General features: G+C 37.4%; 1 protein-coding gene and 2 long non-coding RNA genes across 4 annotated transcripts; 1 reads left to right on the plus strand and 2 right to left on the minus strand.

Moving 5' to 3' along the window:
- Positions 1–530: 530 nt before the first annotated feature.
- On the minus strand, positions 531–2437 carry LOC133736143 (uncharacterized). Of its 2 annotated transcripts, none has more exons than XR_009859438.1 (4): positions 2351–2437; positions 2157–2268; positions 1515–1663; positions 531–823 (listed from the first exon to the last, which is right to left on the minus strand). It is a non-coding gene; the product is annotated as an uncharacterized LOC133736143 (long non-coding RNA). The 2 variants fall into 2 exon arrangements; XR_009859437.1 differs by having other exon boundaries at positions 531–944.
- A 151-nt stretch (positions 2438–2588) lies between these two features.
- Positions 2589–4362, minus strand: LOC133735314 (uncharacterized). The gene is made up of 4 exons (XR_009858938.1): positions 3372–4362; positions 3189–3254; positions 2920–2982; positions 2589–2630 (listed from the first exon to the last, which is right to left on the minus strand). It is a non-coding gene; the product is annotated as an uncharacterized LOC133735314 (long non-coding RNA).
- Positions 4363–13254: 8892 nt separating this feature from the next.
- On the plus strand, positions 13255–15400 carry LOC133740037 (FCS-Like Zinc finger 8-like). The gene is made up of 3 exons (XM_062167867.1): positions 13255–13980; positions 14074–14871; positions 15101–15400. The coding sequence occupies exons 2-3, from the start codon at positions 14165–14167 to the stop codon at positions 15180–15182; spliced, it is 789 nt and encodes a 262-aa protein (XP_062023851.1). The 5' UTR covers positions 13255–13980; positions 14074–14164; the 3' UTR covers positions 15183–15400.
- Positions 15401–15937: the final 537 nt, after the last annotated feature.

The raw sequence follows: 15937 nt of genomic DNA on the forward strand, positions 1-15937 counted from the left end.
AATAAAGTATATGTCGAACAATACCTACGTGAACATTTGCATCGATTTCTATTCCAGAAGCGATGTTCAGTACACTTGTAGACATCAGTTCCCATGAGTATTGTTTGTTCGTGGCCATTTTTAAATGTAGGTTGCCACATTATTTTCCTAGGAACGATGTCTGTATCTTTATTCTACATCGTTTTTTTATTCAGAAATGATGTTCACCTTTTGACCACACATCGGTTTTCTCCATGGTAGGTGATTTGTATGTTCATAATAGATTACGGTTTGGTGATTAGAAATCGATGTGCAGTAGTTTTGATTACATCGGTTTTGAGTTACAATTCGATATATTGATAATCATAGCACATCGATTTCATTTTTGATATTGATTTCTAATCTCTCAACTGACTTCGTTTTCCTTGGCATTACTGTTTTATTATACTTTAATATACTTCACTTTATTTTGACAAGCATGATGTGAAAAGTTTGCATTTAGCTATTGCTGGGAAAAAAATTGCATTTCTCATCATCCAAAATAAGGGGCTTTCCCATTAATTTTCTTTCCAAATTCATGATTCAACATAATTCACAAAATAAACCCCTAAACTTACAAAAGCTAGCTTGAAAACATATGAGCAACAATGTACAAAAGCTCCACACCAAGCTTTGCTTCAAAGCCAAAACTAGCTAGCCTTACTCAAAAAACATCTTGGCAGTCACATTTCTACATCAAACTCTGTATATAATCAGCCACTTCAATGCGCACCTCGTCAATTTGATCAGGGGATGTGACACCATTGATAGGGTCAGAAAACTCTGCTACAAGTTCATCTGCAACCTGGAATACAGTTTAGTCACTTTCCTGTTATATGGAAGATGCTACAGTTTAGCAAACCCCACATTAACCAAGTGGGAATGCAATGGTGTGGTGCATATACCAGCTCTGCCTGGACCACGTACTGTGACAATAACCAAAGGAGAAACAGACAAAAACATTACAAATTTCCCTTCTAGATATATATTCCAACTTTACATGATAACACAGAAGCAATGCAAATTTTCTCTTAAAAAGATAAGAACAAAGGTTTTTGAGATTTGTTCAAGACAAGCTAGAGAAACAATTGGAGAAGTGAAGCAGGTTGAAAGATTCAGAATAAAGCAAATCCAAGGTAGGGAGGTTCAAAATGAATAACATTAACATATATATGGTACAATGGTAGTACAGCAACGCATTTCAAATCCTCCATGACAGGACCTACATTGATTCAAGAAAATGGATGCTTTACATTAATGTGATTCCGACTACATTGATTTCATCATCCGCCACCTACTTATGACCAGATAGATGAGTAGGTTTTCTTTTGAACATATAATTGATGGAAGTTGAGCTAGTTAGGAAAGGAACCAAAGTAAAGAATGAATACTGCCTCAGCTTGATCAACAAATGGGCATCAAAATTAGGAACTGGATGATAGGAATCAGTTTACCTAACTAACTACATGAATTGAAGGTATGAGACTCTTGATTACCTTTAGTTTTTTGTTGTAATCCTTCAAAACATTCCATATAGCTTTAGCAAAACTCTGCATAATCTGATGGTTTCTCTCTCCATCTGCAGTGTCAACATTACACGGTTTTGAACCACTACTTAATTCCACCTTGTAGATTCTTTGTGCCGCTATAACAAAACAAGCAAGTATTAGACATTGCCAAAAGATAATTAGGAAATAAGGCTATGCAGTAAAAAGAAGAAAACAATAAGGTAAACCAATATATGAAAATAAAATTTTCTTTAACTTAAAAGAATATATTCATGCCCTGGAATTCATGTAAAGATTTCAACAGAAGCTTGGGAAATGCGTGCACGTATATACACATACCAAGGAGTTAAATAACCAAGTCAATAAGGAAATATCAACCCTGAAGAAATCATTTTAGGTCATCATCAGGAGCCATATGTATCCTTCAGAGTTACAATAATGCAGTCAAATTAATTTAATAAGGATCCAGAGTTTACTTGCAGGGAAAAAAAAAGGGAGTGAAATAACCTTACGTCAATCATTTAAAGAAGCATAATGGAACAAAAAAAGTCTAAAGCTGCCAATTAAATTATGACACAGAGATGTAATTACATGATATAAATAAGTGAACAACTCAAAAACAAGACATACCACGCAAGACTCAGAACCGGTTAATTTCATTCTTTTGCGCTGCTCAGTTCTAGACAAAGACTGGATTTGCCTTTTGTTCGGAATATTTGAAGGGTCTTCAGCATTATTAAACCTGCAAATATAGTATAAAAACTCTTAACAACTCATGTGAAAAATAAATTGAAGGACAACATTAAGGTGTTGTAAAGTTGTACTTGATTTCCATATAAGGTGAGGCCTGTCTTAGCAGGTGAGATGTATCACGATAATCTTCTTCTCCTGATTTTACTGTTAAAATCTGTAATAGTAACGAATCAATCACATGAATAATTTCAAAGAAACTTGATACACAATAAAATGCAAACTGATTTTCAATAGTACTCATCGGAGGTTTCTGAAAAAATTTAACGAGTTAAACAATTTGGAAGGGAAAAAAAAAATTACCAGTGACATCCCCTTCTTGCCTTCCAAATAGTCTCTCAAGTACTTGGTCAACTGTCCAAAGATCATTGCATCAGTAACAATAGTCCTAAGCAATTGTAACAGATATTATAGGGACTCGAAAGACCATGTCTAGCCCTATTTCACATTTTCAGTATCAATTGGTATATTAATCATTTAAGCATATATGGCTACAACTAAAAGCACACAATGAGTTAGGTACACATGTCATCCATATCTAATCTGAATGTGTGTGTGGTGTCACCAAGGATGAAAGAGAAGAAAAGTTAGAGCCAATGAAGACTACATATAAGTAATATAGAACCAGTACAGGAAAACATACCAATGAGTTCTGAAAGTGCTTTTGCATTGGCTTCTTAGGGTTCTTCTGATGCTCCAATAAGGACTGAAACACCAAAAATAAAAGGAGAATGACTACAGAGGCACACACATAAATAGATATAAAAAAAAGAAACACAGAGCAAAGAAAAGATATAAAGGTCTTGGAGTTTTTTTAAAAGAAGCAGACAATTTTATATCTAGAAAATGATACATTGGTTATCACCAAGCACACATGAAGAAGATCCAGAAAACTGACTTAAAGTTACATACTCTCAAGCACAAGCCAAAAACCATCGATGTGTTGTTGATGAAATTACTTTCAAGCAACCTTGCTCCCTGCACCAAATTTAATAATAAGAAGAAAAAGAAAGAAAGTAAAAAAAGTAATAGAAAAACATTCTACAACGTCCTTAGTTGAAACAAAGATTAAAAGGAAAAAAAACAAAGCCAAACCTGATTCCCAGTTCTCTTTTCTCTTTCAGCTCCAGCAAGGTCAACAATACTCAGGACGACTTCATTTGCTTTATTGTTATCCTCTCCATCAAACTTGTCGGCAACACCTCGAATGTTAATAATACACTGTGACCGACTAGTAGAATGGAAAGAAAATAAGAAATAAACCAATATAATGTGATAATATGTAGTACACCGTGTTTGGACACTGCTGCAGGATTGTAGGCTCCTCCATAATCTGTTTGGCGCCGATACCGAACCCCAATCGTCGTTGACCACACATCACCCACCACCACAAACACAAAGCTCGCATGCCCAATTCCATGAAGAAGATCAACACCCGAGCCTATATCCCCAAACCCAGAGGGTCAACAACCCTACTGCCGGATCCGAATCCCCGACCGTCGCCACACACCCAGTCACCACCATCTTCCGCTCACCCAGTCTCCGTGCAGCCACCGTCATCAAATAAAAACCAAACAGATCGAAATCCCAACGCCCCAGTCTCCGATCTCCATCCCAATCACCTCCGACAGCAACCTGTCCGGTCACACTAGACGCACACCTGCGAGGCCAGAGGCCTGCTCCAATCTACACAGAAACCAAGCAAAAAGAGGTTGAGAACTGACCCAAGACGCGAACTCTCCGTCAGCAGAGAAGAGAAAGCATCCGAGTTGAATCGAAATTGCTCTCGGACAGAACGAAACTCGCACGAATGACCTCGCCATTGAATTGAAAGCATCTGAGTTGAATGACCTCGCACGAGAGAGGAAGAGGAACGACTGGAAAGAGCCAAATTGAAATACCCAAAAAGAATAAGCCCATAAGCCCTGGATCTAGATCAACACAGTGGCCACCAAGTGCTCAATTTGTTGAGTTAGATCGAGAACGGAGAGAAAGAGAAAAAGGATTGCGGTGGAGATCGAACAGAGTTTAAGGGAAAAGACCAAATTCCGGAGCTTGTTCATCATAGAGAGAGAGTGAGAGTCCGGGGAGGGGGGGGGGGGTACCACCCGAGTAGGGTTTGGAAGGAGTGAGAGTTAGTCATTACGGTTCGAAAGTTTCAGAGTGAAAAAAAATTCAAGTGTTGGAGGAATGGAGGGAATGAAAATTTAGTCCCCCCGCGTTTCTAAAATTTTTAACTTAGTCCCTCCGCAAATTTTTCAAAATTTTTGAACGAGACTTTACACATCGGTTAATTTAATGACCGATGTTTATAATCACAATAGAAATCGATATTTCATAAACCGATGTTAGGATGTATTTTTTACATCGCGTGCAATTCCGACTGATTTAATAGTGGTGATGTCTAATGACATAATTCTAGTAGTGTGTAGAAGAAAAATTCAAAGTGTCAGATAAAGTTGAAATTAGAAACTTGATGAATACTCTCATTACCATGAAGTTTGATGGAGTTGGAAGCATTAGAGAATATATAATGAAGGGTATTGATGTAGCTGCAAAACTCAAGGTCCTAAATGTAAGTATTGAAGACACTTTCCTGGTACACTTGCTTTTGAATTCTTTACCTCAACAATATAGTCAGATGCAGTCAAATTACAATACACAGAAGGAGAGTTGGAGTGTAAATGAACTGATTTTAATATGTGTCCAAGAAGAGGATAGAATTAAGAAGGGAAAGAGCATCAGAATCAACCTTATCAGCAAGCCTCAGTTTAAGAAGAAATTCAACTATAGATCAAACCAATTAGGTGCCTCATCTTCTAAAGTTTCTCAAGGATCTAGCAACTTTGAAAATTTTAGGAATGGTTCTGTAAAATGTTTTTTCTGCCAAAAGCCTGGACATGTCAAAAAGGATTGCAGGGGTTTCAAAGAATGGCTTATGAAAAAGGGGATTTCTAAGGAAGAGGATCCCAAACAAGGAGGCTAGAAGTTAAGGCAGTTGGTTTGTTTCAAACTCATATGGGAATCTTATTAAGTTTTTGATGCTTTAGATTAGTGGGAGGATTTATAATTTATTTTTCCTGCATTATTTGATTTCATTGTTGTAGACTTCATTCAAATTCATTAAAAACATTGATTTTCAGGTTCATGTTTCAGTATTTTGGATCTGCAAATTTCTGACTCAAGAAGTATTATTGAATAAGTTCTGCATTTGTGATGTTTTACTCGAGTATTATTGATTGTTTCATTAGCCTTATTTGCAGAAGTGTTCAATATACTGATGAAATTTGTGTTGAGCTTGGTTAAAAGCACTAAAGTTACAGATTCCTTAATTTTCAGAATCTCTGTTTAGGATCGTTTTCTTGCACTGCGTTTTGTAAGAAAATCTGAGTTATTTATGCAATTGTGCTCCTGTGTTCTGTGAAATATTACGTTGTGATTGCAGGGTGCTAATGCTTGGTTAAGCATTAGGTTTCCTGTGGTTCAATATAATGGATCACAGAATGACTGAGTGTTGGAATGAATTTGATGATGTTAAGTATGTCTATGTGCACACTTCATTTTTGCTATATCTGATGCAGCAGCTTTTATTATTGTTTGAACATTGATAGTCCAAGTGGGAGATTGTAAGACTTAATGTGGACTATCAATATTCGTCAAGTATTACAATAACTAAGCTGCATACTTACAGGACAAGCAAATAGACATTCCTAGTGTTGATCGGTTCATGTTAGATTTCCTATTGATATCAGTACTGATTTAAGAGGTTACTTTGCTAATGATGTATACCTAATTGTATATGGAACAAGAATAAGGTTGGCCTAAATGTAAAAGGATTAGGAAACCTTTATGGGAGCCACCTAATCCTCTTCGCCTATTTATAGACCTTGGTCCCTGCTCTAACAATCACTTACAAGCACTCAAGTTCTCTGCCCCATTAGTGAGATTGCCTTCATCAGATTGTTCAGAGGAGAAGATCAAGCATGCCTTTTTCAGGTTAGTGTTTTTGTTCTTAAGATGTTACTTGTGTTGGTGTGTTCTTAAATTGAGTGCAATATATACATGTTCATGTTAATTACTTCTTACACAATCAACATGGAACCCATAAATTGGATTAGTTGACTCGAATTCTCCAGCTCAACCATAGTCTAGAAATGGAGTACCTTGCAGAGGAAATAGATTAGGGTTGATTAGGATTAAGCTTATCTTCTAGGATAACCTTGATTAGGAGTTGAGGTTACCTTCGTAAAGCTCATTGAATCACTAAACAGACAGAGAAATCCGTCAGGGAATTGTCTACTTCTATGTTGTTTCCAGCTGGTGTTGTTTTAAGCATCGTTAATCTTTATTATTATCATCTGACCCCCTAAACATCAATTAACTGCTTTAATGCTTGGTCAAAAAAAGATGATTATCCCAATGGAAGCTGATTATCCTAATGGATTACGCCACTAAAACAAGTTTGGACCCACTACCTAATGACGAAGTCATGGGTTCGAGTCACCATGGGGGTAGGAGTGAAATCCTTTGATCCTCTTAGAAAAAAGAAAGAAAAAAAGTTTGGACCCATACTTCTACTTCATTGCCCTGTCTTTTGAAATCATTGGAGTAAAGTAGTAAACTAATGGAAATGCCTACTCACCTAAGAGACAGTTTTTAAGGAACTGTGAGGAACAAGTGAATCTAATGACTGAAAATAAATGCACAATTTTAAGTTGTTATATTTTCTGCTTTTATATTTAATACATGTGGTTGAGATGCATTTGTCTCTCACAGTCCCTTAGGTGAGCAAATCTGAACTAATGAAAGTAACTAAAAAGGGATTAACTAATCATGTCATTTTTCCTTTTGTGTTACTGTGAATAATAAATTATTTGTGGAGAATATTTGTGATATCACTCTTGCAGATAGTATTATAAATAGGGGCCGTGACCACTTACCCAATTTCAGCATGAACATTGCCCACTTACTCCACCAAGAGTTTATTAACCCCATTTACCCAATCTAACCTATAGTGACAGTATTGCCCCCTATTAAACTCTATCCTCTCAGACTCCCCTTCTCCTCTCTCTCTCTCTTCCTTCCCCTGCCAAGCCGGCTCAACGACCACTATATATAAGCCACGAAGATGCCGAGTCCACCAACCACCATCGGTCTCGAAGATGTGAGTTCACCACCATCTGCGCCGGACGACGAATGGACGTTGATCGATAAGGCGGTCGGTTGGGGATGGAGATCTCGGTGTCATGGAGATCTCCGTGATGCAGGAAATCGCTGCTCCCTTCTGGACGAAGACGACGACGATGATGAAGAAGAGAGGCGGCGACGAAAAGCTTCAGAGGTCTCACCGGCGCTGCCTTTATCGGTGATGTCGTTTTTATCAGCTATTCCGGCGCCTAGGAACTCGGCGACTGGGTCTGTTCGACGGCGTCGGTGAGGATCCGGAGACGTGGGTGATCCGGTATGGCAGTGGAGCTGTAGTGCGTTGCTGGGTTTGCAGGGGCCGCACGGGGATGGGCTGCTGTGTCAGTGCTCGGTGCAGCAGCAGGTGGTGGACGTGGGGGTAGTGGGCTGTCTTGGATGAGTTGGGTGCCCAAGCGACTGGGTGCCCTTAGCAATTCGATGCTGGAGTCGCCGGAGGAGTGACATGGATTACTCCGGTTGCTGCGTTTTTTTTTTTTTTTTAAGAACTGTTGTTCAGTTCTTTTTTTTGGCAAGGAACATCTTTTTTTTTTTGAATGTCTATTGGATTGGAGGCCAATGATCTACTATCTGTTCAACAATGTGAGTAATCTGACATTGCAATGTAACTGTGGGGTTTGTTTGATGGTCTACTGGGGGGCAGTAGACACATTATTGGCCCCCAGTAGACTTTGATACGATGGACAGGGATCACTATAGTGTGGTGTTTTGATAAGTTACATGTTGTTTTCTGTGTATTAAACTCAAATTATCTGTGAATCCTACAAAATGGTGCATTTTTGGTGGTCTATTGGGAGGCAGTAAAGACATTGGACTTTGTATTGGGGGGGCAATAATATGATTATTGGGAGGCACTACTATGATTATTGGGAGTCAATAATTTGATTATAAATTGATCAATTGTGCCTGTAGTGTATTCATTTTGGTTTTGGGAGTTCATACAATTCATTGGACGGCAATAACATGATTATTGGAGGCAATAATATGATTTTTGGGGGGGCAATAATATGATTACTTGGGGGCAATAATATGGTTACTGGTATTAGTAGGGACCGGTCACCGGATTCCGATCACCGGTCGCCCGGATTCCGGTCACCGGAGTCCGAGGCCGGCCACTAGTCACCGGAGTCGGCGGCTGCCACTGGTCACCAGAGCTGAGCAAGGTGGAGGATGACTTCTCTCTCTAAGTGAGAAAGAAGGAGAGGCCAAAAAAGTCCCAAAAATAAATAAAAATAATTAAAAAAGAATTAATTGGATAAAGGGGAAATAATCCCTTAGAGTGTTTTGGGTAAATGGGGTTTTTAAACTCTTCGTTGTGCAAGTGGGCAATTGTTAAGCTAAAAATGGGTAAATGATCATTTCCCCTTATAAATAACATATTATTATTATGTATTGACGAGCAAACATGATAAAATAAGATAAGCGAAATTACAAATTTGAGTTAACATTGGTGAAATTGTCACGTTAAGAAATTTATGAGCCGAATAAAAAATTCAACAATATACTTAATAGTTCACATAAGGTTCTAATTTTTTAGATATATTTAATAAGCTTTTTATATCAGTTAGTTCCAACTAGTTAGTTTAATGAACCAAAATATCTCCAGCCTTTTGAGTCTACTTCATCTTAAGTATTTGAACTTTTAAGACCGCCCGTGACTTTTATTCTCGTTGAAATTGTATGAAGATAGAGCCAGCAAGTAATTATTATATAGTTCCTAATTACTATATGACATATTATATTTGGACCAATAAAATCACTCAAATAATCAGTCGAATTATGATACGTGATAATGAAATGTCTAAATCAATCAACCTTGTGCCAACCATTACGGTGGATGAATTATGATCATGTCTATCATATGAACCAAATTTTCAATGCCTTGAAGGATTGAGTATAGATCATCAAGAGCTAGGTAGCTAGTAGTAGTAGTGCCTCAGTCAATAAACCAATTATTATGCATCTAAAAAATTTGAAGAAGAAAAAATAATTGCACTGACAACATCATCATCTTGTTTGCTTGAAATCATGTAATTGAAAATTAGCACCATGAAAAGGACGGTCACCTTGTTTGGTAGCGAGACAGTGGGGGTCATTTTATCATTTAACCCTATCGAACACGACTTGACAAGTAGTTCGTCATCTATTCCCAGATTGGAACGTGCGGCGCGTGACGTGTACATACTGATGTGGAGCATCTATCGAGTTGAACAGAGAAAGTAATGGATGGATTTTGACATTTTGTCAACGAAAATCTAGTTCGAGTCTGAAAACTAAAAAATCTCTTATTATTGGATGATAAAATCGCATTCTGTTTTACTTTGTTTGGTTTGTGAAAGTGAAATTTTAAGAAATGAAGTCCTAATCATTTTTGTTTGGTATAGTTAGTAGTATAAGTCTTCTCTTTTGTAAGTCAGAGGTTCTGATCAACAATTCATGGATGACAAATTTTTATAATTTTTATTGCGGTGTAATAATAATATTAAATCAATTATTGAGACAAAAAATTTGTCAGTGTTTAGTAATGTTAAAGATAAAGATTGTTTCTTCATGAGCATTTCACATGCGCCGAAGGGGTTTATCTTGGGTCTAGGAAGCCTTTGGGTTCCCCTTGACAAAGTCAAAAAAGATTGTTTCTCCATGATATCATTTACAAAGTGAGGCCTTCATCTTGCCACATCACTACTTAAATGAGTTATTTAACACTGTTAGGTAGAGGTATGAAATTCTTAACAAAATCAAACATAAGGTATGAAAACGCCAAAACTTGATACTGGGATAGAAAATAAAAATGACCCTAAAATTCGGGGATCTTTTATAATTAATCATTTATGTCATCCATTAGTTGATTGTTATGGAGGGATACGCTCAAGTTAAAATTCTGGTAGAAAAAATATTGTTTTTAAAATAAATTTTGAGTTGGCGGATGATGTTCACGAGATTGGTACTACCATACGCATAAAGGGCGACCAATAACAAATTGTCAAATTTTACGAAACTGCGAAAGATAAGTAAATAAAAATAAAATATAAGAGCCCGAATTTCAAATAATAAGAAACAAACAGGTAGGGTAATACCAACTTAGTAGTGAGCCATAATATTTTACATGGAGAGAAGATCTAAAGCAGCATTATGATTGTATGCCAATCAAAATGCGTTAGAAAAGAAGGTAGAGGGAACTATAGGGGATAAAGAACCTTTGCTTTTGGGGCAATGATCCAAGCATAAAGATAAACACCTAATGATTTTGCTTCCCAGTCATTTCTCATACTATGATCACTAATCTTTATCTCCTTTAGTTGTTAGAACACGCACCTTATAGTGCGAGTCTCCCTCATGGGGTTGCTTGCAAAGTACTAACTGTCAATTCGGCAATTGACCACAACCCGAAAAAAACTGGGCCTGAGAGCAGTTGGGTCTGGTTTTACAAAGCGAAAGGGACTGGTGGCCCGGGAATAGGGCCCACGGCCTGCACCTGGTGGAGTTAAAAGGGGCGGGTCCCAGCAGTCTAACGTAACTAACGGCACGGAGTTGGGGAAAATCCGCTGCACCTCATAGATGTTAGGGCCGTAACTGTTAAGGAATCAAAGTTATTTCCAACCGTTACTTTCAGTGGCCCCCTCCCACCGCACCATTTGCTTCTCGTGTTCTGGACCCCAATCCGAGCACTGGCTATGAAACCAGCGCGGCCTATTAGCTCCCTAATCGGGAAAGAGTCAAAAATTGACTAAAGTATTTTGTTCCATCTTCTTAATCAATTTTATATTTATATATAATTCAATAATCGAAACCATTCTCATAAGAATTATCTAAAATATATATCAACTTTGTTTGTAATATTTGGGGACTTATGGCTACGGCGGATTATGTCATGACTTATTAACCTAGACTGAAACATGGGGGACTTAGGCCTCGTTTGGTTTACGGAAATGAAAGTAATTCATTTGTCTTTCCCATAGGAAGAAAAATGAAATTTCCCAACAACTTTCTATTCCGATGTTTGGTAACATAAGGAACATTATCAGGAAAGTTGTTAAAAAGTTTGTAAATAATGTAATAAAATAATATGCTGTGAGTAATAAATAGAAGGAAAGAAAGAGGGAAAGTGATTCCTTTGGGGCATTTTCCCCCTTATTTTCCCTTCTTTCAGGAAATGATTTCTTTTCCTTCTGCATCCCAAACGCAGGAACCTTTCCTGATGCTTACTTTCCGCGAACCAAACATGGCCTTATGGTTAGGCCTCGTTATGTCATGACCTGAATGAAGCTAGACGAATATGGTGTCTTCATCTCCCTACTCACTCCACCAATATTTGATGTTAGTGAGACTAGAACGTGTGACCACTAAAATGTTGGTCAGAGTAGACCAACTAACCAACATGTTACGGCTCACAACCAACTTAATGACTAATTCATTTTCGACTTAAGTAAGTTTATCTTGATGGATGTGGTCATCAACACTACTAAATATATGCACGCATTTGGTGGTCAAACCATGCCTACCATACAAATTTAAAACATGAAGATACATAAGTTTTTCTTTTCTTTTTTAAAGTAAATAAATTTCAGCATTTTACTCTAAATTTTCCAAAATGAGGGACATTTGCCTAGTACCATTTGGTCTAGTGACATAAGTTTTCCCTCTATAAGTGGGAGATCGTGAGTTTGACTCATAATAAACTAATTGTTGTATATGAGTTGTTTATTTGATAAGGACATTTGCTCTTTAATTCTGCACCTTAACGTTATCTGATGATTTACGTTTTGAAGAATAAAATTTACCCCGTTCAATTTCTTTTCTCTTGTGGTCAATAAGAAGATTTACCACGGCATAAAATTCGTTTGACCAACTTGTAAATCGAGGTTGCAAGGACAGGCAATGGGGCATGTGGCCTTTATAAAACTTGTTTTATTTTAGGGCAGCTCCTGTACTCGGGGACCAAAGCTCAAATCACGAAAATGCTGACAATATTTAGTACTGAAAGTTGCACGCGGGGTAAGCAAAATTAGGTATTTTAAGACTCTTAACCCAACTCCCACAATTCTTTGCCAAAAAAAAAAAAAAAAAAACCCAACTCCCACAATTTGATAAAACAAAACCTATACTTGCTATCGCAAGCTTTGTCTATAATTGCTAGGCTTCTACAGACGGACATCATAACCCTAATCACATTTTAATATTACTATCTAAGCCTTTATGAAGTTGATTATCGTTACTTAAACTTAAATGATAATCATCGATAATATAGTGTTGGAATGTAAAATTACATTTGAGAACACAATAAAGAATAACTCCAAAGTTCATAATAGTAGAAAATGTCTTTGCAAATTCTATATTGATACTAACACATAGCTACGAACTCATATTCCAAAACTTTTCAGAGCCGATTCGAGAATCGAATAGTCAAATACTCCAAAACGCAGCAAAGGGTCTCGTTAACACAACCGAAGTTGATTAATTAAGAGACTAATTAAGCACTAGACTAGCACCAATAATTTCAAGTACAATACATGAACGAATAAAAAAACCGAAATGAGAAACGTAGAATGAGCTCATTATATTCCTATGAGTGCGTGCGTTTATTTCTGTTCTACAATTCATAACCACCACAGTCACAGTGACAGAGACTACGAGTTTCACACAAAGTCCAAGCAAGCCCCGACAAAATGAGCTTCCCTCACTCATAAAAAGACAAAATTTAATCGTGGTTAGATAGAGAAAATCTTAATTAAGAAAGCTTCACTTAATCAATTCTGGGTTCTGAAGCTGTGTAGTGGAAAACCACAGGGTTCTCATGCAGACGCACACGCCTCTTGTTTTTCCTTTTCACTCTCACTCTTTAAAAAGCAGACAGAACTCTTTCTTTCTCTTTAAAACTGAGGGCCTAGTCTTTCCCATCTTTCACTTTCTCTGTTCGCCAAGTTGCAAATTCTTGGACTGATTGAAACTCAGATAAAGAGGAAGTGAAAAAGTGAATTTTGATCGCTGGGATGTGAAGCCAAACCCCCACTATCACAAAAGTACGTGCTTAAAGCTTTGATCCTATTACTTTCTCTCCTTTAAAATTCAGTTTAGTGTTGATTGTGTTGATGTCTCTTTTTCATGGGAAGTAGCAAAGCATTTATGCCAATTCTGCCTGAGACAAACAGGGCATAAGCTGTGTAATCTTTTGCTGTACAGAGCCCCAGAGAGAGAGAGAAAGAGAGAGAGAGAGAGAGAGTGCTCATCTTCTATAATATGTCTTTCTCTGTCTTGATCACATGGCTTGCATGAGGCTTGATACGACTGCAGTCTGAGTCTGGCTAATCTAGTGAAACAAATTGAGCATACCAACTTCAACTTGTTTGTTTTATTACTTGTTTTCTCTCAGCTTTCTGGCATGGAGGCTACAGAAATATAGGAGGCCCCTATCTTTCAGCTTCAACAGTTCTTCAACAGAAAGAGACTTTATTTCATTCATTCATAGTGGTTTCTTGGTGAGATTTCTCTCATCAATTTTAGGGTAAGTTCTCAAACAAATAATATGATCTGGTGCTATATATCTCTTCATCATTTTGTTTTTATATATGTTTGATCGGATCTTTTATTTTTGCAGTGACAAAATTTTTGTGACATTTTGCGGGTTGAAAATCTATTTTGTTATGCTGAGGAATAGATCTAGAGCAGTGACCAGCAAGTAAGCTCTAATGGCTGATCACAGCTCTCAACAATCCCAAAACTACTACACAACCAAGATCCCATCTTTCTTTGGTTCTCCAAGATTCAGAGCCTTTTTCACAATAAAGGGTAGCCACTCTGAAACGGACCAAAACCCTATGATAAGTCCCACTTCAATCCTTGACACCAAGCTTTCACTCCCATTTGGAAACCATTTTTCATGTGACAAAAACCAACCCAGTTTAATCCCAAAGGCTTTGTCAGGGAACAAACGCTCTTGGGACAACTCAGAGGCCAAAGGCATTGGCCTTGCTCTTGTTGACACACTCATTGATGAAAAATCTGAAGTGAATAGTAGTAGTGCTTGTAAGCAAAGTAATGGGAATAAGGTCCTGTTTGGAACTAAGCTTAGAGTTCAAATACCTCCCTATCCGGCAAAAGGATCTTCTAATTCCGGCATCCAAACAGAGAACTCTAATTCGAATTCGAATTCTCCTCAGGCCTTTTCAAGGTGTGTCTCAGTGAGCAAAATGGAGCTTTCTGAGGACTATACATGTGTGATATCTCGTGGACCTAATCCAAGAACAACTCATATATTCGACAACTGTATTGTCGAAAGCTACTACACCTTATCGGATTCAGGTCACTTCTCCAAATCTGCTCCGGATAATTTCCTTAGCTTCTGTCACACATGCAAGAAGAATCTTGAGCAGAACGTTGACATTTACATCTACAGGTTTGTTTCGATCACGGAATTTGATATCTCTCATTATTGTTTTGAAAATAATTAGACCATTGTATATTATGGAAACGAAACATTAATTTCTTTTACATGAACATGAGTATTTCTACCATACTGATTGGTACGGCACACAAAAGGCTGAAGCTGAACTTATGCCGTACCAATCAGTATGGTAGAATCTTCGGGCACGAGGACTAATCAAATTGTTATATGTGACATGCAGAGGTGACAAGGCCTTTTGCAGCCGCGAGTGCCGCTACCAAGAAATGCTCCTAGACGAGAAAGCTGGAAACCCAGAATTTTGATGCTGCTATGAAAAGGACTTGTTCTTGAATTTTTACCCTGTTAGATCTGAATTTTTACCTGTCTTTGGCTTTTTAATCACCCTCTCCCCTGCAGATAAAGATAAAGAGAGGATGAGATATTTTAGTATATTGTAGAGTTTGAGCTTTTATTTAATTGATGACTTATTTGATTAAGGCCTCTCTATGTATAGGCTATTATATTCCCAATTTCCCACAAACTGTTGGCTCCGAGTAGATGATGATGTATGAATGACTCGAAACCCTGTTGTTTTTTGTCCATGTAAATCATAAAGACATAAACTGTGGAAATGGGGACCGATCATTATTGTCATTCATGCAGATGACTGCTCATACATATCTGAAGAATTATTATATGATGACAGTCTTGATAAGGAAGAGAGAAGAAGGATTAATTATTCAAGGGAATCGATCCAAACCTTCAATTCCACTTCCACATCTGTTCTAGATAACCCTGCATAATTAAATAGTAGTAGTTGGGGAACTTTATAGTAAATGCATAGGTAGTCCCAAAATATCAGTCAAAATCTTAGTGAGATTTTATATATGTTTTTCCGGGTACCCACGTTTAGTGAGAACTCTAATGGACTAATTAAAAGTTAACTTTAACGGTATTCTCGGAAAACACAGTTGCACAATGCTAGCAGAAATCATATGAAATTTCACATTGTACACTACATTGGCTAACCAAAATACAGTTCCCAACTCTTTTGTTCCTAATTTTCTTCTCCTTGTTG

Source organism: Rosa rugosa, chromosome 3, assembly GCF_958449725.1.
Source record: "Rosa rugosa chromosome 3, drRosRugo1.1, whole genome shotgun sequence".
Classification (NCBI taxonomy): domain Eukaryota; kingdom Viridiplantae; phylum Streptophyta; class Magnoliopsida; order Rosales; family Rosaceae; genus Rosa; species Rosa rugosa.

What these genes read in the sequence shown, in the direction of transcription:
- LOC133740037 (XM_062167867.1), top strand. Translation starts at nt 14,165, where the DNA reads ATGGCTGATCACAGCTCTCAACAATCCCAAAACTACTACACAACCAAG. An exon ending in GTTGACATTTACATCTACAG is followed by an intron (nt 14,872 to 15,100) that starts GTTTGTTTCGAT and finishes TGTGACATGCAG; the next exon opens with AGGTGACAAGGCCTTTTGCA.